The 25,785-nt window shown below is 40.7% G+C and overlaps 2 protein-coding genes across 2 annotated transcripts in view; one reads left to right on the forward strand and one right to left on the reverse strand.

The window, feature by feature from the left end:
• Positions 1-25,785, reverse strand: part of LOC126068238 (protein enabled homolog) — a 684,181-nt gene that overhangs the window by 558,318 nt on the left and 100,078 nt on the right. The window lies entirely within an intron of this gene.
• LOC126068438 (40S ribosomal protein S24-like) lies at positions 16,800-17,245 on the forward strand. Its single transcript, XM_049870959.1, has one exon. The coding sequence runs from the start codon at positions 16,807-16,809 to the stop codon at positions 17,197-17,199; it is 393 nt and encodes a 130-aa protein (XP_049726916.1). The 5' UTR covers positions 16,800-16,806; the 3' UTR covers positions 17,200-17,245.

The raw sequence follows: 25,785 nt of genomic DNA on the forward strand, positions 1-25,785 counted from the left end.
ATAACAACTCTATAACTCAAGACAAAAACCAAGAAAAACGTAACGACTCAACTAACATAAAGTCAAACACTATGAAAGTGAGGATCTCACAATTTACTAAGAAAAACGCCTCAGCACAAAAAAGTATGTGGAAAAATGAAATTGTCAACAACACACATAAAAAGGCATCAAAATGACAGCACTAAAAACTTATTTATCTATAATTACCCTGAATGTAAATGGACTAAATGCACCAATAAAGAGACAGAGAGTCACAGACTGGATAAAGAAACACGATCCATCTATATGCTGCCTACAAGAGACACACCTTAGACTTAGAGACACAAACAAACTAAAACTCAAAGGATGGAAAAAAGTATATCAAGCAAACAATAAGCAAAAAAGAAGAGGAGTAGCAATATTAATTTCTGACAAAATAGACTTTAGACTTAAATCCACCACAAAGGATAAAGAACGACACTATATAATGATAAAAGGGACAATTGATCAGGAAGACATAACCATATTAAATATTTACGCACCCAATGACAGGGCTGCAAGATATATAAATCAAATTTTAACAGAACTGAAAAGCGAGATAGATACCTCCACAATTATAGTAGGAGACTTCAACACACCCCTTTCGGAGAAGGACAGGACATCCAGTAAGACGCTCAACAGAGACACGGAAGATCTAATTACAACAATCAACCAACTTGACCTCATTGACTTATACAGAACTCTCCACCCAACTGCTGCAAAATATACTTTTTTTTCTAGCGCACATGGAACATTCTCTAGAATAGACCACATATTAGGTCATAAAACAAACCTTTGCAGAGTCCAAAACATCGAAATATTACAAAGCATCTTCTCAGACCACAAGGCAATAAAACTAGAGATCAATAACAGAAGAACGAGGGAAAAGAAATCAAATACTTGGAAAATGAACAATACCCTCCTGAAAAAAGACTGGGTTATAGAAGACATCAAGGAGGGAATAAGGAAATTCATAGAAAGCAACGAGAATGAAAATACTTCCTATCAAAACCTCTGGGACACAGCAAAAGCAGTGCTCAGAGGTCAATTTATATCAATAAATGCACACATACAAAAAGAAGAAAGAGCCAAAATCAGAGAACTGTCCCTACAACTTGAACAAATAGAAAGTGAGCAACAAAAGAATCCATCAGGCACCAGAAGAAAACAAATAATAAAAATTAGAGCTGAACTAAATGAATTAGAGAACAGAAAAACAATTGAAAGAATTAACAAAGCCAAAAGCTGGTTCTTTGAAAAAATTAACAAAATTGATAAACCATTGGCTAGACTGACTAAAGAAATACAGGAAAGGAAACAAATAACCCGAATAAGAAATGAGAAGGACCACATCACAACAGAACCAAATGAAATTAAAAGAATCATTTCAGATTATTATGAAAAATTGTACTCTAACAAATTTGGAAACCTAGAAGAAATGGATGAATTCCTTGAAAAACACTACCTACCTAAACTAACACATTCAGAAGCAGAACAACTAAATAGACCCATAACAAAAAAAGAGATTGAAACGGTAATCAAAAAACTCCCAACAAAAAAAAGTCCTGGCCCGGACGGCTTCACTGCAGAGTTCTACCAAATTTTCAGAGAAGAGTTAACACCACTACTACTAAAGGTATTCCAAAGCATAGAAAATGACGGAATACTACCCAACTCATTCTATGAAGCCACCATCTCCCTGATACCAAAACCAGGTAAAGACATTACAAAAAAAGAAAATTATAGACCTATATCCCTCATGAACATTGATGCAAAAATCCTCAACAAAATTCTAGCCAATAGAATCCAACAACACATCAAAAAAATAATTCACCCTGATCAAGTGGGATTTATACCAGGTATGCAAGGCTGGTTTAATATCAGAAAAACCATTCATGTAATCCATCACATAAATAAAACAAAAGACAAAAACCACATGATCTTATCAATTGATGCAGAAAAGGCATTTGACAAAGTCCAACACCCATTTATGATAAAAACTCTTACCAAAATAGGAATTGAAGGAAAATTCCTCAACATAATAAAGGGCATCTATGCAAAGCCAACAGCCAATATCACTCTAAATGGAGAGAACCTGAAAGCATTTCCCTTGAGAACGGGAACCAGACAAGGATGCCCTTTATCACCGCTCTTATTCAACATCGTGTTGGAAGTCTTAGCCAGGGCAATCAGGCTAGACAAAGAAATAAAAGGTATCCGGATTGGCAAGGAAGAAGTAAAGTTATCACTATTTGCAGATGACATGATTATATACACAGAAAACCCTAAGGAATCCTCCAGAAAACTACTGAAACTAATAGAAGAGTTTGGCAGAGTCTCAGGTTATAAAATAAACATACAAAAATCACTTGGATTCCTCTACATCAACAAAAAGAACACCGAAGAGGAAATAACCAAATCAATACCATTCACGGTAGCCCCCAAGAAGATAAGATACTTAGGAATAAATCTTACCAAGGATGTAAAAGACCTATAAAAAGAAAACTACAAAGCTCTACTACAAGAAATTCAAAAGGACATACTTAAGTGGAAAAACATACCTTGCTCATGGATAGGAAGACTTAACATAGTAAAAATGTCTATTCTACCAAAAGCCATCTATACATTTAACGCACTTCCGATCCAAATTCCAATGTCATATTTTAAGGGGATAGAGAAACAAATCACCAATTTCATATGGAAGGGAAAGAAGCCCCGGATAAGCAAAGCACTACTGAAAAAGAAGAAGAAAGTGGGAGGCCTCACCTTACCTGACTTCAGAACCTATTATACAGCCACAGTAGTCAAAACAGCCTGGTATTGGTACAACAACAGACACATAGACCAATGGAACAGAATTGAGAACCCAGACATAGATCCATCCACGTATGAGCAGCTGATATTTGACAAAGGACCAGTGTCAATTAACTGGGGAAAAGACAGCCTTTTTAACAAATGGTGCTGGCATAACTGGATATCCATTTGCAAAAAAATGAAACAGGACCCATACCTCACACCATGCACAAAAACTAACTCCAAGTGGATCAAAGACCTAAACATAAAGACTAAAACGATAAAGATCATGGAAGAAAAAATTGGGACAACCCTAGGAGCCCTAATACAAGGTATAAACAGAATACAAAACATTACCAAAAATGATGAAGAGAAACCCGATAACTGGGAGCTCCTAAAAATCAAACACCTATGCTCATCTAAAGACTTCACCAAAAGAGTAAAAAGACCACCTACAGATTGGGAAAGAATTTTCAGCTATGACATCTCCGACCAGCGCCTGATCTCTAAAATCTACATGATTCTGTCAAAACTCAACCACAAAAAGACAAAGAACCCAATCAAGAAGTGGGCAAAGGATATGAACACACATTTCTCTAAAGAAGATATTCAGGCAGCCAACAGATACATGAGAAAATGCTCTCGATCATTAGCCATTAGAGAAATGCAAATTAAAACTACGATGAGATTCCATCTCACACCAGCAAGGCTGGCATTAATCCAAAAAACACAAAATAATAAATGTTGGAGAGGCTGCGGAGAGATTGGAACTCTCATACACTGCTGGTGGGAATGTAAAATGGTACAACCACTTTGGAAATCTATCTGGCGTTATCTTAAACAGTTAGAAATAGAACTACCATACAACCCAGAAATCCCACTCCTCGGAATATACCCTAGAGATACAAGAGCCTTCACACAAACAGATATATGCACACCCATGTTTATTGCAGCTCTGTTTACAATAGCAAAAAGTTGGAAGCAACCAAGGTGTCCATCAACGGATGAATGGGTAAATAAATTGTGGTATATTCACACAATGGAATACTACGCATCGATAAAGAACAGTGACGAATCTCTGAAACATTTCATAACATGGAGGAACCTGGAAGGCATTATGCTGAGCGAAATGAGTCAGAGGCAAAAGGACAAATACTGTATAAGACCACTATTATAAGATCTTGAGAAATAGTAAACCTGAGAAGAACACATACTTTTGTGGTTACGAGGGGGGGAGGGAGGGAGGGTGGGAGAGGGTTTTTTTATTGATTAATCAGTAGATAAGAACTGCTTTAGGTGAAGGGAAAGACAACACTCAATACATGGAAGGTCAGCTCAATTGGACTGGACCAAAAGCAAAGAAGTTTCCGGGATAAAATGAATGCTTCAGAGCTCAGCGGAGCAAGCGCGGGGGTCTGGGGAACATGGTTTGCGGGGACTTCTAAGTCAATTGGCAAAATAATTCTATTATGAAATCATTCTGCATCCCACTTTGAAATGTGGCGTCTGGGGTCTTAAATGCTAACAAGCAGCCATCTAAGATGCAGCAATTGGTCTCAACCCACCTGGAGCAAAGGAAAATGAAGAACACCAAGCCCACATGACAACTAAGAGCCCAAGAGACAGAAAGGGCCACATGAACCAGAGACCTACATCATCCTGAGACCAGAAGAACTAGTTGGTGCCCGGCCACAATCGATGACTGCCCTGACAGGGAGCTCAGCAGAGGACCCCTGAGGGAGCAGGAGAGCAGTGGGATGCAGACCCCAAATTCTCATAAGAAGACCAAACTTAATGGTCTGACTGAGACTGGAGGAATCCCGGCGGTCATGCTCTCCAGACCTTCTGTTGACACAGGATAGGAACCATCCCTGAAGACAACTCATCAGACATGAAAGGGACTGGTCAGCGGGTGGGAGAGAGACGCTGATGAAGAGTGAGCTAATTATATCAGGTGTACACTTGAGATTGTGTTGGCAACTCTTGTCTGGAGGGGGGATGGGAGGATAGAGAGAGAGGGAAGCCGGCAAAATTGTCAAGAAAGGAGAGACTGAAAGGGCTGACTCAAGACGGGGAGAGTAAGTGGGAGTAGGGAGTGAGATGTATGTAAACTTATATGTGACAGACTGATTGGATTTGTAAACGTTCACTTGAAGCTTAATAAAAGTTATTATAAAAAAAAAAAAAAAAAAAACCTCTGGGACACAGCAAAAGCAGTGCTCAGAGGCCAATTTATATTGATAAATGCACACATACAAAAAGAAGAAAGAGCCAAAATCAGAGAACTGTCCCTACGACTTGAACAAATAGAAAGTGAGCAACAAAAGAATCCATCAGGCACCAGAAGAAAACAAATAATAAAAATCAGAGCTGAACTAAATGAATTAGAGAACAGAAAAACAATTGAAAGAATTAACAAAGCCAAAAGCTGGTTCTTTGAAAAAATTAACAAAATTGATAAACCATTGGCCAGACTGACTAAAGAAATACAGGAAAGGAAACAAATAACCCAAATAAGAAACGAGAAGGGCCACATCACAACAGAACCAAATGAAATTAAAAGAATCATGTCAGATTATTATGAAAAATTGTACTCTAACAAATTTGAAAACCTAGAAGAAATGGATGAATTCTTGGAAAAACACTACCTACCTAAACTAACACATTCAGAAGTAGAACAACTAAATAGACCCATAACAAAAAAAGAGATTGAAACGGTAATCAAAAAACTCCCAACAAAAAAAAGCCCTGGCCCGGATGGCTTCACTGCAGAGTTCTACAAAACTTTCAGAGAAGAGTTAACACCACTACTTCTGAAGGTATTCCAAAGCATAGAAAATGACGGAATACTACCCAACTCATTCTATGAAGCTACCATATCCCTGATACCAAAACCAGGTAAAGACATTACAAAAAAAGAAAATTATAGACCTATATCCCTCATGAACATAGATGCAAAAATCCTCAACAAAATTCTAGCCAATAGAATCCAACAACACATCAAAAAAGTAATTCACCCTGATCAAGTGGGATTTATACCAGGTATGCAAGGCTGGTTTAATATCAGAAAAACCATTCATGTAATCCATCACATAAATAAAACAAAAGACAAAAACCACATGATCTTATCAATTGATGCAGAAAAGGCATTTGACAAAGTCCAACACCCATTTATGATAAAAACTCTTACCAAAATAGGAATTGAAGGAAAATTCCTCAACATAATAAAGGGCATCTATGCAAAGCCAACAGCCAGTATCACTCTAAATGGAGAGAACCTGAAAGCATTTCCCTTGAGAACGGGAACCAGACAAGGATGCCCTTTATCACCGCTCTTATTCAACATCGTGCTAGAAGTACTAGCCAGGGCAATTAGGCTAGAAAAAGAAATAAAAGGTATCCGGATTGGCAAGGAAGAAGTAAAGTTATCACTATTTGCAGATGACATGGTTATATACACAGAAAACCCTAAGGAATCCTCCAGAAAACTACTGAAACTAATAGAAGAGTTTGGAAGAGTCTCAGGTTATAAAATAAACATACAAAAATCACTTGGATTCCTCTACATCAACAAAAAGAACACCGAAGAGGAAATCACCAAATCAATACCATTCACAGTAGCCCCCAAGAAGATAAGATATTTAGGAATAAATCTTACCAAGGATGTAAAAGACCTATACAAAGAAAACTACAAAGCTCTACTACAAGAAATTCAAAAGGACATACTTAAGTGGAAAAATATACCTTGCTCATGGATAGGAAGGCTTAACATAGTAAAAATGTCTATTCTACCAAAAGCCATCTATACATTTAACGCACTTCCGATCCAAATTCCAATGTCATATTTTAAGGGGATAGAGAAACAAATCACCAATTTCATATGGAAGGGAAAGAAGCCCCGGATAAGCAAAGCACTACTGAAAAAGAAGAAGAAAGTGGGAGGCCTCACTTTACCTGATTTCAGAACCTATTATACAGCCACAGTAGTTAAAACAGCCTGGTATTGGTACAACAACAGACACATAGACCAATGGAACTGAATTGAGAACCCAGACATAGATCCATCCACGTATGAGCAGCTGATATTTGACAAAGGACCAGTGTCAATTAATTGGGGAAAAGAAAGCCTTTTTAACAAATGGTGCTGGCATAACTGGATATTCATTTGCAAAAAAATGAAACAGGACCCATACCTTACACCATGCACAAAAACTAACTCCAAGTGGATCAAAGACCTAAACATAAAGACTAAAACGATAAAGATCATGGAAGAAAAAATTGGGACAACCCTAGGAGCCCTAATGCAAGGCATAAACAGAATACAAAACATTACCAAAAATGATGAAGAGAAACCCGATAACTGGGAGCTCCTAAAAATCAAACACCTATGCTCATCTAAAGACTTCACCAAAAGAGTAAAAAGACCACCTACAGACTGGGAAAGAATTTTCAGCTATGACATCTCCGACCAGCGCCTGATCTCTAAAATCTACATGATTCTGTCAAAACTCAACCACAAAAAGACAAACAACCCAATCAAAAAGTGGGCAAAGGATATGAACACACATTTCACTAAAGAAGATATTCAGGCAGCCAACGGACACATGAGAAAATGCTCACGATCATTAGCCATTAGAGAAATGCAAATTAAAACTACGATGAGATTCCATCTCACTCCAACAAGGCTGGCATTAATCCAAAAAACACAAAATAATAAATGTTGGAGAGGCTGCAGAGAGATTGGAACTCTTATACACTGCTGGTGGGAATGTCAAATGGTACAACCACTTTGGAAATCTATCTGGCGTTATCTTAAAAAGTTAGAAATAGAACTACCATACAACCCAGAAATCCCACTCCTCGGAATATACCCTAGAGATACAAGAGCCTTCACACAAACAGATACATGCACACTCATGTTTATTGCAGCTCTGTTTACAATAGCAAAAAGTTGGAAGCAACCAAGGTGTCCATCAACGGATGAATGGGTAAATAAATTGTGGTATATTCACACAATGGAATACTACGCATCGATAAAGAACTGTGACGAATCTGTGAAACATTTCATAACATGGAGGAACCTGGAAGGCATTATGCTGAGCGAAATTAGTCAGAGGCAAAAGGACAAATATTGTATAAGACCACTATTATAAGATCTTTGAGTAATAGTAAACCTGAGAAGAACACATACTTTTGTGGTTACGAGTGGGGGAGGGAGGGAGGGTGGGAGAGGGTTTTTTATTGACTAATCAGTAGATAAGAAATGCTTTAGGTGAAGGGAAAGACAACACTCAATACATGGAAGGTCAGCTCAATTGGACTGGACCAAAAGCAAAGAAGTTTCCGGGATAAAAAGAATGCTTCAAAGGTCAGGGGAGCAAGCGCGGGGGTCTGGGGAACATGGTTTGAGGGGACTTCTAAGTCAATTGGCAAAATAATTCTATTATGAAATCATTCTGCATCCCACTTTGAAATGTGGCGTCTGGGGTCTTAAATGCTAACAAGCGGCCATCTAAGATGCAGCAATTGGTCTCAACCCACCTGGAGCAAAGGAAAATGAAGAACACCAAGGCCACACGACAACTAAGAGCCCAAGAGACAGAAAGGGCCACATGAACCAGAGACCTACATCATCCTGAGACCAGAAGAACTAGTTGGTGCCCAGCCATGATCGATGACTGCCCTGACAGGGAGCACAACAGAGAACACCTGAGGGAGCAGGAGATCAGTGGGATACAGACCCCAAATTCTCATAAAAAGACCAAAGTTAGTGGTCTGACTGAGACTAGAGGAATCCCAGCAGCCATGTTCCCCAGACCTTCTGTTGGCAGAGGACAGGAACCATCCCCAAAGACAACTCATCAGACATGAAAGGGACTGGTCAGCGGGTGGGAGAGAGATGCGGATGAAGAGTGAGCTAATTATATCAGGTGGACACTTGAGAGTGTGTTGGCAACTCTTGTCTGGAGGGAGGATGGGAGGATAGAGAGAGAGAGAAGCCGGCAAAATTGTCACGAAAGGAGAGACTGTAAGGGCTGACTCAAGAAGGGGAGAGCAAGTGGGAGTAGGGAGTGAGATGTATGTAAACTTATATGTGACAGACTGATTGGATTTGTAAACGTTCACTTGAAGCTTAATAAAAGTGAATAAAAAAAAAAAAGAGAGAGAGAGAGTGAAAGAGACAATATTTACTGAATGTAATATTGTAAACAATATTTACTTACTATGTGCTAGGACTGTTCTTTATGTATGAACTCATTTAGTCCCCATTACAGCCCTACAGGGAACCCTGGTGGTGTAGTGGCTAAGTGCTATGGCTGTTAACCAAGAGGTCGGCAGTTCGAATCTGCCAGGTGCTCCTTAGAAACCCTGTGGGGCAGTTCTACTCTGTCCTATAGGGTCACTATGAGTCAGAATTGACTCAATGGCAGTGGGTTTGGGTTTTTTGGTTTTATAGCCCTATAAGTAACTTGCCCAAGTCCACATATATAGGAAGGGCCAAAGCCAAGAGTTGTACCCAAGCAGTTTGGCTCCTAACCAGATAGAGTAATATACCAGGACCCACACAGAATATCAACACCATCCTTGCAACGTTATAGTCATATGAAGGGGGTGCAAAGAGAAAGCCGAGGAAAGAAAATATTTTTAAAATGTTACTGTGCTTATTAATGTTTTTATCTATTCTCTTCCAAGTATATAAAACTATGTGATCAAAAAGCAAATCTCTTGCCCATAAATGGTCCAATAACCAAGAATCTCTTTATATCCCATAAAGAGACAGATTTGTCCTTGTTGGCTCTGTAGACACTGCTGCTTGATCTCAGGTTGACCCACTCTATTCAAACCCTTAATCACCAGCAACTTGATTTGAACCAGGATAAATGGACAGCTAGGTCAAGCCAACAGTCTGCCACAGAACTGTTGTAAAGCAACCACCCATTTTCTTCAAAGAAATGATCTTGTAGCTTAAATCATCCCCTAGCTTTCAGAAGGAGAGAGACAAAAATGCGAAAAGCCATACAGGCCATTCAGGGTAGACAGGGCATGGAAAAACACCTTTAGAGCTTATGTGACTGCAAGGAAAGAATGGTCTTTCCCATGTCTGCTCTGAGGAGTTCAGAGCATGGCAGGGCACAGCAGGTACACAGACTTCCACCTGTGGTGAGCGCTATAAAGAGACAGGAAGAAAGAATAATGGGAACGCAAAGGGAGGAGGGAATGGAAGGGGGATGCATGTTCAGGGCTTATTTCTCAGTAGGACGGATGGGATGTGGGGTCCAACTGGGTGGGCTTAGAAAGAAGGAGAAGTGATCCCAAGGCATCTAGCATCAGTCCACCTCAGACCAACACAAAGGAAGACTAGCTCTAAGAGGTTTTTCCTCAGTTCATTTGTTCAAAAGTCCAAGGTAACAAGCTTCAAAGTACTGTTAGCACCATCTGTTGGGCAGGGTAGAAGATGACGCCCATTGGGCTGGCATTAAGCTTTGTGTATCTATATGAACTTTGGAAGTTTCAAAGTAGAGGACGATGTGTATAAGGTAACATCCTTATTCAAGAGAACGAGGAAAGGATGGTGGTTAAAAATATTAGCTCTGGGGTCAGAGTGCCTTGGGGGTAAATCAGTACCCACATGACCTTGGTTAAGTCATTTACCTTGCGTAAGACTCCAGTTTTGTTCCAATGCAAAATAAAAATAACAGAAGAGTAACTACATCACCGAACTGGTTTGAAGATTAGAATATATAATGCATGGAACAAGAGCTCTCATACCTGCTGGTAGGATAATAAATTGGTATCATCATTTTGGAAAATTCTTTGTCACTATCTACTAAAGCTGAATATATACACACCCCATGAGCCAGCAGTTCCACCCTTAGGAATGTACCCAACCAAAATGTGTTCGAAAGAGTTACTGTTGTTAGTTGCCACTGATTCAATTCCAACTCATGGTGACCCCATGTGTGCACAACAGAACTGCTCTGTAGGGTTTTCATGGCTGTGACCTTTCAGGAGCAGATCAACAGGCCTATCTTCCAAGGCACCTCTGGCTGGGTTCAAACTGCCAGCCTTTTGGCTAATAGCTAAGTACTTAGCCATGTATGCCACCCAGGGAAGTTCAAAAGCGTACTGATGGACATATACAGGAATTTCACAGTAGTTCTATTTGTAGTAATAAAAAACTGAAAATTATCCAAATCTCTAGCAACAGAAAAAAAGATGCATACATTGTGGTGTATTCATACAACAGAAAACTATACAGCCATAAGAATGAGCAATCAACAACTACTCACAAAAAAAGATCAACAAATCTCAAGAACATAATGTTACCAAACGGTACATATTATAGGAGTCCACTTAACAATATACAGGAACAAGCTAAACTAATTTATGCTGTTAGAAGTCAGGATAATAATTATCATTGGTTAGAGTGTTAGTAACTATAATGGAACACCAGGGATGCTTCCAGAATGCTGGTAATGTTTTCTTTCTTGATGTGGGTGGTTACCTAAATATATTTCAATGATAAAAATTTACAAAGCTGTGTTGCTTGCTGCTGTTAGGTGCCATCGAGTCGAGTCAGTTCTGACTCATAATCACCCTATGTACAACAGAATGAACTGCACCACCCTCACAAGTATTGTTATGCTTAAGCCCATTGTTGCAGCCACTGTGTCAATCCATCTAGTTGAGGGTCTTCCTCTTTTTCACTGACCCTCTACCTTACCAGGCATGATGTCCTTCTCCAGGGACTGATCCCTCCTGATAACATGTCCAAAGTATATGAGACATAGTCTTGCCATCCTTGCTTCTAAGGAGCATTCTGGCTGTACTTCTTCCAAGACATATTTGTTCATTTTCTTGGTACTCCATGGTACATCAAATACTCTTCTCCAACACCACAATTCAAAGCCATCAATTCTTCTTCAATCTTCTATATTAATCATCCAGCTTTCACACGCATACAGGGCAACTGAAAACAGCATGGCTTGGGTCACGTGCACCTTAGTCTTCAAGGTGACACAACTGCTTTTTAACACTTTAAAGAGGTCTTTTGCAGCAGACTTGCCCAATGCAATGTGTCTTTTGGTTTCTTGACTGCTGCTTCCATGGGTGTTGACTGTGGATCCAAGTAATATGAAATCCTCAACGTCAATCTTTTCTCCGTTTATCACGATGTGGCTTATTGGTCCAGTTGTGAGGATTTTTGTTTCTGTTGAGGTGTAATCCATTCTAAAGACTGTGGTCTTTGATCTTCATCAGTAAGTGCTTCAAGTCCTCTTCACTTTCAGCAAGCAAGGTTGTGTCATCTGCATAACGCAGGCTGTTAATGAGTCTTCCTCCAATCCTGATGCCCCATTCTTCATACAGTCTAGTTTCTCGCATTATTTGCTCAGCATACAGGTTGAATAGGTATGGTGAAAGGATACAACCCTGATATACACCTTTCCTGACTTTAGACTACATAGTATCCCCTTGTTCTGTCTGAACAACTGCCCCTTGATCTATGTGCAGGCTCCTCATGAGCACAATTATGTGTTTTGGAATGAATTCCCACTCTTTAAAATATTATCCATAATTTGTTATGATCCACACAGTTGAATGTCTTTGCATAGTCAATAAAACACAAGTAAACATCTTTCTGGTATTCTTTGTTTTCAGCCAGGATCCATCTGACATCAGCAATGACATCCCCGGTTGCACATCCTCTACTGAATCTGGCGTGAATTTCTGGCAGTTCCCTGTCGATACAGTGCTGCAGCTGCCTTTGAATGATCTTCGGCAAAATTTACTTGCGTATGGTATTAACGATGTTGTTCAATAATTTATGCATTCGGTGGGATCACCTTTCTTGGGGATAGGCATAAATATAGATCTCTTCCAGTCAGTTGGCCAGGTAGCTGTCTTCCAAGTTTCTTGGCTTAGACAAGGGAGTACTTCCAGCACTGCATCCATTTGTTGAGACATCTCAATTGGTATTCCATCAATTCCTGGAGCTTGTTTTTATAAAGCTGTATATAGACCTACATGTAAAATACAAAACTATAAAACTTCTAGAACAAATTACAAAAGCATGTTCCATAAGAGAAAAAAAATTGATAAGGTGGACTTTATTAAAATTTAAAAACTTCTTCTCTCAAAGAGACATGTTAAGAGGCTAGAAAGACCAGCCACAGGCTGGGAGAATGTATTTGTAAAACACATGTTAAAGGTCCTGTCTCCAAAATATATAAAGAACCCTTAATATTAAACAATAAGAAAACAAAAAGCCCGATTTAAAAATGAACAAAAGATCTAAACAGACACCTCACATCAAGGAAGATATACAGATGAAAAATAAGCATATAAGAAGATGCTTAACTGAGACTGGAAGGACCCCGGTGGTCATGGCCCCCAGACCTTCTGTTGGCCCAGGACAGTAACCATTCCTAAAGCCAACTCTTCAGACATGGATTGGACTGGACAGTGGGTTGGAGAGGGATGCTGGTGAGGAGTGAGCTTCTTGGACCAGGTGGACACTTGAGACTATGTTGGCATCTCCTGCCTGGAGGGGAGATGGGAGGGTGGAGGGGGTTAGAAGCTGGAAAAAAGGACACAAAAAGAGAGAGTGGAGGGAGGGAGCAGGCTGTCTCATTAGGGGGAGAGTAATTGGGAGTGTGTAGCAAGGTGTATATGGGTTTTGTGTGAGACAGTGACTTGATTTGTAAACTTTCACTTAAAGCACAATAAAAATTATTTAAAAAAAAAAAAAAGATGCTCAACATTATATGTCTCTAAACCAAAACCAAACCTGACGCCATCGAGTCCATTCCAACTCACAGCGACCCTATAGGACAGAGTAGAACTGCCCCATAGGGTTTCAAAGGCTGGTGGATTCAAACTGCCAACCTTTTCGTTACCAGCCAAGCTGTTAACTACTATGCCAACAGGGCTCCAAGAAGTTCATTAGGGAATTATAAATTAAAACAACAATGAGATACCATTAGCCATCCACTTATTCTAATGGCTAAAATCCAGACAACTGACAATAATAATTGCTGGTGAGGATGCAGGGTAACAGGAACAGAACTCTCATTCATTGGAGGCAAAATGGCACAGCCACTTTGGAAGACAGTTTGTACTTTCTTATAAAAGCAAACATACTAAAACGATAAAGATCATGGAAGAAAAAATAGGGACAACCCTAGGAGCCCTAATACAAGGCATAAACAGAATACAAAACATTACCAAAAATGATGAAGAGAGAGAAACCCGATAACTGGGAGCTCCTAAAAATCAAACACCTGTGCTCATCTAAAGACTTCACCAAAAGAGTAAAAAGACCACCTACAGACTGGGAAAGAATTTTCAGCTATGACATCTCCGACCAGCGCCTGATCTCTAAAATCTACATGATTCTGTCAAAACTCAACCACAAAAAGACAAACAACCCAATCAAAAAGTGGGCAAAGGATATGAACACACATTTCACTAAAGAAGATATTCAGGCAGCTAACAGATACATGAGAAAATGCTCTCGATCATTAGCCATTAGAGAAATGCAAATTAAAACTACGATGAGATTCCATCTCACTCCAACAAGGCTGGCATTAATCCAAAAAACACAAAATAATAAATGTTGGAGAGGCTGCGGAGAGATTGGAACTCTTATACACTGCTGGTGGGAATGTCAAATGGTACAACCACTTTGGAAATCTATCTGGCGTTATCTTAAACAGTTAGAAATAGAACTACCATACGACCCAGAAATCCCACTCCTCAGAATATACCCTAGAGATACAAGAGCCTTCACACAAACAGATATATGCACACCCATGTTTATTGCAGCTCTGTTTACAATAGCAAAAAGTTGGAAGCAACCAAGGTGTCCATCAACGGATGAATGGGTAAATAAATTGTGGTATATTCACACAATGGAATACTACGCATCCATAAAGAACAGTGACGAATCTGTGAAACATTCCATAACATGGAGGAACCTGGAAGGCATTATGCTGAGCGAAATTAGTCAGAGGCAAAAGGACAAATATTGTATAAGACCACTATTATAAGATCTTGAGAAACAGTATAAACTGAGAAGAACACATACTTTTGTGGTTACGAGGTGGGGAGGGAGGGAGGGTGGGAGAGGGTTTTTTCCTGATTAATTAGTAGCTAAGAACTGCTTTAGGTGAAGGGAAGGACAATACTCAATACAGGGAAGGTCAGCTCAACTGGACTGGACCAAAAGCAAAGAAGTTTCTGGGATAAACCGAATACTTCAAAGGTCAGTGGAGCAATGGCAGGGGTTTGGGGACCGTGGTTTAAGGGGACTTCTAAGTCAATTGGCAAAATAATTCTATTAGGAAAACATTCTGCATCCCACTTTGAAATGTGGTGTCTGGGGTCTTAAATGCTAACAAGCGGCCATCTAAGATGCATCAATTGGTCTCAACCCACCTGGATCAAAGGAGAATGAAGAACACCAAGGTCACACGACAACTAAGAGCCCAAGAGACAGAAAGGGCCACATGAACCAGAGACCTACATCATCCTGAGACCAGAAGAACTAGTTGGTGCCCGGCCACAATCTATGACTGCCCTGACAGGGAGCACAATACAGAACCCCTGAGGGAGCAGGAGATCAGTGGGATGCAGACCCCAAATTCTCATAAAAAGATCATACTTAGTGGTCTGACTGAGACTAGACGAATCCCGGTGGTCATGGTCCCCAAACCTTCTGTTGGCACAGGACAGGAACCATCCCCGAAGACAACTCATCAGACATGAAAGGGACTGGACAATGGGTAGGAGAGAGATGCTGATGAAGAGTGAGCTAATTATATCAGGTGGACACTTGAGACTGTGTTGGCATCTCCTGTCTGGAGGGGGGATGGGAGGATAGAGAGAGTTGGAAGCTGGCAAAATTGTCACAAAAGGAGAGACTGGAAGGGCTGACTCACTAGGGGGTGAATAAGTGGGAGTACGGAGTAAGGTGTATATAAACTTATATGTGACAGTCTGACTTGATTTGTAGACGTTCACTTGAAGCTCAATAAAAGTTAATAAAAATAAATAAAAAATAAACATAGTCTTACCATGTAAGCGAGCAATTGTGCTCCTAGGTATTTATTCAACTGATCTGAAAATTATGTCTACATAAAAACCTACACGTGAATGTTTACAGCAGCTTTACTCATAATCGCCAAAAGCCAGAAGCAACTAAGATGTCCTTCAGTAGGTGAATAGATAAACCATGGTACATCCATACAATGGAATATTATTCAGCAATAAAAAGAAACGAATGATCATCTCATAATAAAGACATGGATGAATCTTAAATGCATATTGCTAAGTGAAAGAAGCCAGTCTGAAAGGCTACGTGACGTGTGATTTGAATTACATGACATTCTGAAAAAGGTAAAACTATAACAATAGTAAGAAGATAGCTATTGCCAGGGGGTTAGAGTAGAGGATGCAATGAATAGGTGAAGCACAGAGAAGTTTTTAGGGTAGTAAACTATAGAGTCACTATGAGTCAGAATTGATTTGACGGCAAGGGGTTTAGAAACCCTGGTGGCATAGTGGTTAAGAGCTACAGCTGCTAACCAAAAGGTCAGCAGTTCGAATCCACCAGGTGCTCCTTGGAAACTCTATGGGGCAGTTGTACTCTGTCCTATAGGGTCTCTGTGAGAGATGTTGATAATCCATACTTTTGATATGATGTGATGAAAATGGCATTTTACCAATATGGACTTCCTCCCCAAAACCGATAACCTCAGTGTAATAATGAGGAATAAAATCATACAAATCTCAGTTGAGGGATATTCTACAAAACACCTGGCCAATATTCTTCAAAACTGTCAAGGTCAAAAAAACAAGGGAAAACAGAAACTCACATTCAAAAGGAGCCTAAGGAGACATGACAACTAAATGCAATGTGGTATCCTGGATGGGATCTTCGAACAGGAAACGGAAATCAGATAAAAGTTAAGGAAATCTGGGTCTGCCGCCATCATGAATGACACAGTAACTATCCGGGCCAGGAAGTTCATGATCAACCGGCTACTCCAGCGGAAACAAATGGTCATTGACGTCCTTCACCCTGGGAAGGCAACAGTACCTAAGACAGAAATTCGAGAAAAACTAGCCAAGATGTACAAGACCACACCAGGTGTCATCTTTGTGTTTGGATTCAGAACCCATTTTGGTGGTGGAAAGACTACTGGCTGTGGCATGATTTACGATTCCTTGGATTATGCAAAGAAAAACGAACCCAAACACAGACTTGCAAGACATGGCCTGTATGAGAAGAAAAAGACCTCGAGGAAACAGCACAAGAAGTGCAAGAACGGAATGAAGAAAGTCAGGGGGACTGCAAAGGCCAACGTTGGTGCAGGCAAAAAGTGAGCTGGAGACTGGATAACAGAAGGAATAAAGGTTCTGCAGTGACTTGATCGGCGGTGATTGTGTGGATTTTTCACCAGAGGATTAATAAACTACAAAAACTTCAAAAAAAAAGTTAAGGAAATCTGAATAAAGAGTGGACTTCAGATAATTAAAACACAAAAGTAATATGCTACCTGCAAGGCTCTCAGCACAGAACCTTTTTCAAAACCAGCGTTCACTATGTGTTCGATGTTAGAACAGCATGAAAATGAAGAGGAGGAGGATGAAGAATCAAGTAGAGGAGTCGTTTGGGAAGGTTACAAATTCTGCTACATTCAGGTAGAGACAGTCATCAGCTCAACGAGACAGTTGTTGAAAACCATAGCAAAGTATCAGATTGCTAAGGACAGGTTCTATGTAATGGACTCTGGGAACCATACTATTTATACGTTGGGCAGAGGAGGAAAACGGAAGGAAGGAGACTGATGGGTAGGTAGGAAGAGAAGCAAAATTGGATCATGGTTCAAAAACCAAAAGGAGAGTTTCTGATGAAGGGTGGGGTCAAGTTTTAATGCTACATGGGACAAGTAAGACTATGTAGAGTCCCACAGATTTGCTGATGACCTCTGGGACAGTTACAAAAAAAAAAAAAAACATTTCCATCGAGTCAATTCTGACTCACAGTAACCCTGTAGGACAGAGTAGAACTGCTCCACAGAGTTTCCAAGAAACAGATGGTGAATTCGAACTGCTGAATTTTGGTTAGCAGCCAAACACGGATAGTTACAGAACAGTTTAATTTAGAATGGAACTTGAAAGAGTAGAGACAGTAGGACATGAACCAATGGGACAATGAAAGAAAGGAGAGGATTGTGACATCATATGGATATGAAACAGGTGACTGCAATATCTGTACTACAAGACTTGAGTATTTTGTTAATAATTTGAAAGCACAGTAGAAAGGAATCAATAGACAATAGAGGAAGATGAGGTAACTGCCAGAAGAAGGTCCTTGAGGAGGCATGAGAGAAAGGGATCTAACTCCCAGCTGACGCAGTTAGCCTTAGAAAAGGACAGTGACCCCTCTTCATTAAGACAGGCAGGAAAGAAGGATCGGTGGTGATGGTGATGATGGTGGTGATGATGATGATGGTGACGGTGATGATGGTGGTGGTGGTGGTGGTGATGATGATGAGGACCACGATGATAGTAGCAGCAGCTAACCTTTACTTAGCCCTTCCTCTGTACTTTACAATGTGTGTCTCACTCATACCATAGTCCCCAGGTGGTATGTACGATTGCTACTCTCATCCTACAGATGAAGAAATTAGGTTCAGCTAGGGGGTAAATAGCTTACTCAAGCTGGTCAAAGGCAGAGCTTCACTCGCCACTCGTCCTAACATTACCCACCCTACCCCAAGTCCTTCAGACCTCATCTCCCTCTCGGTGGCAATATATTTAGGTACTCTTCCAGCATGCAAACCTCAGCATGGGAAATAAAGGGCACGCTGGTCTGCCTCCAACATGCTCTGGGGCCTTGTGCAAGCCACTTGGCCTCTCTGAGCCCCAGTCTCTCATCTGGATAATGAAAGACTAGGACTACAGGATCTTTCTTCAGATTGTTTCTAACTCCAACATTCTTTGATTACTTTTAAAGACAACCTCTACCCTAAAAGGCTTGAGAAGAGTGTCACACCTAGCTGTAATATCTTTCACAGTTTTTAAAGTGAAAAATACAGCTCCTTCAGTCCAGGAGTCAGCAAACTTTCTTCTGTAAAGGCGCAGACAGTAAATATTTTAGGCTTTGCAGGCCATACAGTCTCTGCCACAACTGCTCAACTTTGTCACCGTAGTGGTAAAGCAGCCGTAGACAACACCTAAACAAAAGAGTGTAGCTGTGTTCCAATATAACTTTATTTACAAAACAGGCTGCAGGCCAGATTTGGCTCCCAGGGTATAGTTTGCCAACTCCCAGAATTCTGGAGCTATGGTCGTTAACATTGCCTCTCTGCTGTAACTCAAAATGTCACCTCACGTAAATCGGTTAAGCCTGTATCATATGAGTATTTTCATCCACAGGCAGAGGCCACAGAAAAGGAGGGCATTTGCCTTAGTGTGACTTCAGGCACCAAAGTCAATTCAAGTGTTAGCGAACACTGGAAACAGATTTAAGGATATCATACAGAATGGCAAAGCCAGCTGTTCTTTCTTTTCAGTGACTATTAAATAAGAAAAGAACAGATTTAATTGCACCAAGAGTCATATGCGTTAAAAAAAAAAAAAAAAGCTGCACGCAATGGGTAGGAAATACCAGGATGGTACACTATTGATTAAGGTGGAAGACTTGGCTTCTTGTGCATCTTGAAGAATTGGATAGATAACGATGTGTTCGGAATCATCAGAAAATAGGTTCTAACCTGAACTGATAGGAAAGAAGTGGACTTGAAGTCCTTTTTCCTGGATTTATGAAACGCAGAAAAACCTTAACTGTGGTGTGCCATTATGGACACTTGGGTGCATCCCAAAGATCCATTCAGCCCTCTCTGACAGTCCCCATTGCCATCTGAAACTCTGTGTAGCTCTGAGAATGCTGACTCCATCTTCACCTCCAGGGCTGAGCCTGTGACCTAGGCTAAGCCAGCTAGTGGAACAAGCAAAGAATAAATCTCAGGCCTTTTCTAGGAATGAAAGAACAAGGGCGCATTCACCTTGGGTGGACAGTGTCATGTGTGGACAGGAGGCTTGGAGCTGCTGAAGCCATTTGCTACCAGGAAGAACGCCAGACTCTGAATGATGCGTGGACACCAAAGAGAAGAAAGCCAAGAGAATCACAAGCAACGAACTCAGAGTTCCGATGACACCACGGTCTTTTGGTTCAAATCGCCTCGGAAGCCTGCCCTAGCTTTGGCCTTTCTAAAATTACAGGAGCCGATATATCCCCTTTGGTGTCTAAGACAGTTTGAGTTGGTTTTACAATTTCTTGAAAAAAAAAAATTACATCCTAACTCCCTGATTTTTATCTATAGCATCCTTTTGGCAAGGAGATGAAATGCATGTTTAAAATGGCCCTAAGACTTTTATCTACTTCTAAAATGTTTTCCTAAACTTCATTCTAAATTGTTTTGAAAGCACAATAGCCAAATGATGGCCATCATCATCATGGTTCCAACCTGTCAGCAACTCGTTTCTTCCACGGTTCCAAAGGCATAAGACAGGCCAGCGCAGAGTCACCTTGGCCTTTCAATAGGACCAGATATAAGTGATAGTAATTCAAAGCCCTGTCCTCATGAGGGAATTCCTTCTTATAAATCAGGTCTGTCTTCAAGTCTCTAAGCTCCCACCTGAGATGGCCTCTGAGAGAAAGCTATAGAAATGAAGCCAGGAACACACTATTTCTAGTTTCTAGAGAGCCCCCTCCAAGGGCAAGAAACAACACATTAGTAATCTTTATGTCTTAGGGCACCAGAAAAGAGATTTCTGATTTATTCAGGAATGAGAGGAAGGGACTAGAGAATGCTGAGTTATGTTTCATTCATTCGCTCCATTCTATTTTTAGTTTCTTCCAGGGACTAAAGTATCACAGGAAATTTTTAGTGTTCAGTATATGGCATACTTTACATGAACATAAAAACAAGAGCAGGACAACCTCTTGGCCATCTTAACATTTCTCCCCCGCCAGCCAGGAGCAAAACAAAGATAATGTATTAACCAGCCCCACTGAACCATTCATCTTCTCAAGATATGCCGGCTTCTTAGCCTGGAAGGATGTAGGATGGTGAACATCCATCTTTTAAATGTCATTGAAACAAGGCTACTACTTCAAACACAAAGTCATCTTTTTTTCCTTCACTAAGTAAAACTTTTCCAAATGGCATGCCCTCCTGGAAACTCAAATATAGATAGAACAAGCCCACTACAAAAATATGCATTTCTCTACGTGCCTAGAATGTAAAGAGAATCAAGTAGGCCAAATACAAAGCAGACAGAAAAGCCTAAGAAAAGCAGACGCAGGCACCTTTAAAGGCATGGCATGGAATCTTGCTTCTTATATAAGTAATACTTCTGATGGTTTTTCCTGGGATTCTATGCCTGGGAAGGGGGGCAGTGGTGGTTCAGTGGTAAATTCTCACCTTCCATGCAGAAGACCCTGGTTTGATTCCTGGCCAACGCCCCCCATGTGAAGCTACCACCCATCTGTCAGTGGAGGCCTGCATGTTGCTTTGATGCTGAACAGGTTTAGCAGAGTTTCTAAACTAAGATGGACTAAGAAGAAAGTCCTGGAGATCTGCTTCCAAAAATCAGGCAGTGAAAACCCTGTGGATCATAACAGTTCAATTTGCAACTGACCATGAGGATGGTGGAAACCCTGGTGCTGTAGTGGTTAAGTGCTACGGGTGCTAACCAAAGGGTCAGCAGTTTGAATCCGCTAGGCGCTCCTTGGAAACTCTATGGGGCAGCTCTACTCTGTCCTATAGGGTCACTATGAGTCAGAATCGACTCAACAGAACTGGGTTGAGTTGGTTGTTGGTATGAGGATGGCAGAGGACTGGGCAGCATTTCCCTCCATTGTTCGTGAGGTTGCCATGAATCAGGGGGCTACTCAAGGACAGCAAGCAACCTGCCTGTGATTTAACGGGAAGGTAAACACTCTCTGTGCATGAAAAACCGCCTTGAGAACAATCTTAGTGGGTCTCTCAGACTCTGGCTGCCGCTTCCGTTTCTATCTATCCTGCCTACTCATTCCCCTCTCCATCATGTGAGATTTTCCCCCATCTCTTCCGAGGGTAAACCCATTTACAAATGGCACTACACTCTGGTGCCCATATGGCTTGAAATTCCATTAGCATTATCCTTTTATAGCTTTTTCCTTCCTGTGGGAGCAGAGGAGAATAATGTTGTAGCCATTATTGTAAGCAAGGAAAGCCAAAGACCATAGTGCTCTTTCTTAGAAGATGTCTGCACGCCTGCTATGAAAAAGAAAAAAATCATATTTACAAATACCCTGCTGGAAGTTCCTGTCTGTAGGAGTCCTGTGTGTTTTATCTTTATTTCTTCCTAAATAGGTTAAAGAAGAACTGCTCCTGCATAACAAAAAGGAAATCAGAAAAGGATTTTGTGGATCAAAGTCACCACTGGATTAGGTAGAGGTTAAAATTATTATCAGGAGCCCACACTTCTGACACCAGGAAACGGATACTAAGAGTCAGGACACCTCTTCTCCTTGCTGAAGAGAAGACTGGTCAAATGCCTGGAGACCCAGCCGTGAGACCCAACTTGGTCTGTACCCTGTCACAGAAGGTGCATGCCAGCTTCACGTCCCTGAGCCCTTGGGGTTACTGAAAAGGCCCACCCTCAGGAACAAAGCTGGAGGAAGCAGATGGGTCACCCAAATCTTTTTTGAGCGTGGTCCTTGACAGTGAATAAGAGACAATGAGGGACCTTTCATGAGGCTCTGCCATTTGGTGTCCTGAAATTTCCACTGTCTCTACAATTAACAGAATCAAAGAAAATGGTGGTGGTTGTTATTAGGTGCCATTGAGTCCATTTTCAACTCTTAGAGGCCCACGTGACACAGTAGAGCTTTCCCATTGGGTTTTCTAGGCTGTAATCTTTACAGGAGCAGATCACCAGGTCCTTCTCCCACAGAGCCACGGGGTGGGTTAGAAATAACCCTTAACCATTGCTTAACCTTTGCACTACCAGAGCTCCTTCTCAGAAAGTGGAGGGACCCTAAATGTGCTTGTAACTCTTCAACCCCGACAACGTCTCTGATTAACCATGTCTCCTTACCCTACCAATGACCATGTGCTTTTCTAAACTGCACAACAGTCCTGAAGAGAGAACAAAGACCCAAATTCTGTTCATTCAGTAAAATCTGTATACGCCTATTATTTGGGAATTCTTTGTAAGGTTAAGTCAACTATTAACAGCAATTCTTACCTATTGTAGAACAAATATAACATGCACTAGAACAACTAAAAATTTCAGAATCTCCTTGCAACCAACAGTTGATGAAAATGGGTTAACGATAATGTTAAAATCTGTTAGTCTTCATAAAGCCAAATTTCACCAAGTAAGAGAGGAAAAGGGCAAATACAAGGAAGAAACAATTGAGAAGATGCAGGAGTGAAATAATCTTATATACAACTTCCATTAAAAACTGCAAAAATGGGAGAAAAAAAAAAGTCTGTTAGCCTTATCTGGTGACTAACAGGTAAGCACCATCTTACCTTGAAACTCCAAATAAATTAATATTGTAACACAGTTAAGTACCTCAAAGCAAACTGTGCTGATGGTATCACTGACCATTTGTGACGAGGTTGCCTCCTACTGCAGTTGTATGAGCTAGCGTTCAAAAAAGCTGTAAAGAATCACGGGTATCAGAGTCATACACCTGGGGAAGGGGGTCATTTGTGGACAGAGTCTGGAGTGAAGTCAAGTTTAATATCAAACAAGGATTACAACAGGATGATATTGGGGGTTCACCAGCTTAGCTAGGCAGCAGAGAAAGATGGAAAACGATTTTCCACTACTATGAAAACCACATGGCACTAAGAAGAGAAACTAAACATTCTAGATGACTCTCCTTTGCTGACAATCTAGACATAGTCAAGATATGTCAGGTTATTGGGCAATAAGATGAGACCTAAATTCCAAATATCAAGAATGTGAGGTGATGAAAAAAACAAGTTGTAAGCCTTCCTTTATTCCAAAACTCCTGCACCACCACCAAAATAAAATGGTCTCCTGCCATCTCTGCTCAAAGGGCCAAAATATTAAACATTCAGTTCTCAAATCCAGTGACTTCTGCTCTTAATTTATTTTTAGATTTATGAAATAATGAACTCAAAGATATTTCTCACATATACTCACACACACACACATAAAATGTGAACATAGCCAACACTATATTCTATATTCATAACACTTCTTTTTCCTTGGCATTTACACAGCTTTGCTCAACATTTTCCACATATTTTTCCATATAAATATTCCATCTACATACCTCCCATTTTAAATAGCTTTCCATTTTAAAGAACACTGAAGAGATACACGTGGCCACATCTCCACATATACATAGATATAATGGATCCCTTCTTCTCTAACTTCAAAAAGAAACCTAAAGATAATGTGATACAGAGAATTCTACTCTTGCTAGTTTGTATCCCATCATCCCACAAATGAACAATACAACAAAGCTGGTTTCTTGCTCTCATGAAAGACAAAATGGTGCCAAGTGGTGGAGTCTTTTCCAACTACAGTTCCCTGTTACAATCTCCAACAGGGTCTCCTAACCCATAAAGCCATTGCTGTTGAGTTGATGCCGACTCATAGTGACCCTATAAAATTAAAAGAGAACTGTCCCCACAGGGTTTCCAAGGATGTATAATCTTTACGAAAGCAGACTGCCACATCTTTTTCCTGCAAAGCAGTTAGCCTTTCGGTTAGCAGCCCAAGAGCTGAAGAACTGTGCCAACAGACCCCTTACAGGGTCTTCTGTTGCTGCTGTTATTACATGCCATCGAGTCAGTTCTGACTCATAGCAACCCTGTGCACCACAGAACGAAACACAGCCTGCTCCTGCGCCATGCTCACAATCATTATTATGCTTCAGCCATTGTTGCAGGCACTGCATCAGTCCATCTCATTGAGGGTCTTCCTCTTTTCCGCTGACCCTGTACTTTGCCAAGCATGGTGTCCTTCTTCCGGGACGGATCCCTCCTGACAACATGTCCGAAGTATGTAAGACGCAGTCTCTCCACCCTTGTTTCTTAGGAGCATTCTAGCTGTACTTCTTCTAAGACAGATTTGTTCATTCTTCTGACAGTCCATGGTATGTTCAATATTCTTCATCAACACCACAATTCAAAGGCGTCAATTCTTCATCGGTCTTACGTATTCATTGTCCAGTTTTCGCATGCATACAAGGCAACTGAAAATACCTTGGCTTGGGTCAGGCGCACCTTAGTCTTCAAGGTGACATCTTTGCTCTTCAACACTTTGAAGAGGTCCTTTGCAGCAGATCTGCCCAATGCAATACGTCTTCTAGAGAATAACTAGGTCCCATCCCTAGCGATTTGGATGTAATTGATCCCATGGAAAGGGTCTTAAATTTAGAGACAGACGGCCTTGAGCTTGAGCCCCTTCTCCAACACTCTGGGTTATATAATCTTGGACAGGTTACTTAACTCTCTGAACCTCAGTTGTTTGATCAGTACAATGGGGACAGTACCGTTGTGATAATCAGAGCTGGCACATGGTAAAAGCAACAACAACAACAACAAAAAAAACCAAACCCATTGCCATCGAGTCCAACTCATGGAGACCCTATCGGGCAAAGTAGAACTGACCTATACACTTTCCAAGGAGCACCTGGTGGACTTGAACCGCCAACCTTTTGGTTGGCAGCTGTAGCTTTTAATCACTATGCCACCAGGGCACAAATTGCAGATTATTAATTATTAGTTATTTTCAGGTTTCCTGATAGTAAACCAGGGAACAGAATAAAACAGAAGACTATGCAGGCTTCAAGAATTCTAACATGCTTAAAATATCATGCTGTTTAATAACTATGTCCATGAAAAATTGTACAGTGTCTGAAATACT

This window comes from Elephas maximus, chromosome 27 (assembly GCF_024166365.1).
Source record: "Elephas maximus indicus isolate mEleMax1 chromosome 27, mEleMax1 primary haplotype, whole genome shotgun sequence".
In the NCBI taxonomy this organism is placed as follows: domain Eukaryota; kingdom Metazoa; phylum Chordata; class Mammalia; order Proboscidea; family Elephantidae; genus Elephas; species Elephas maximus.

Bases quoted from the DNA above. Each gene is read 5' to 3' on its own strand.
- LOC126068438 (XM_049870959.1), top strand. From the start codon at position 16,807: ATGAATGACACAGTAACTATCCGGGCCAGGAAGTTCATGATCAACCGG.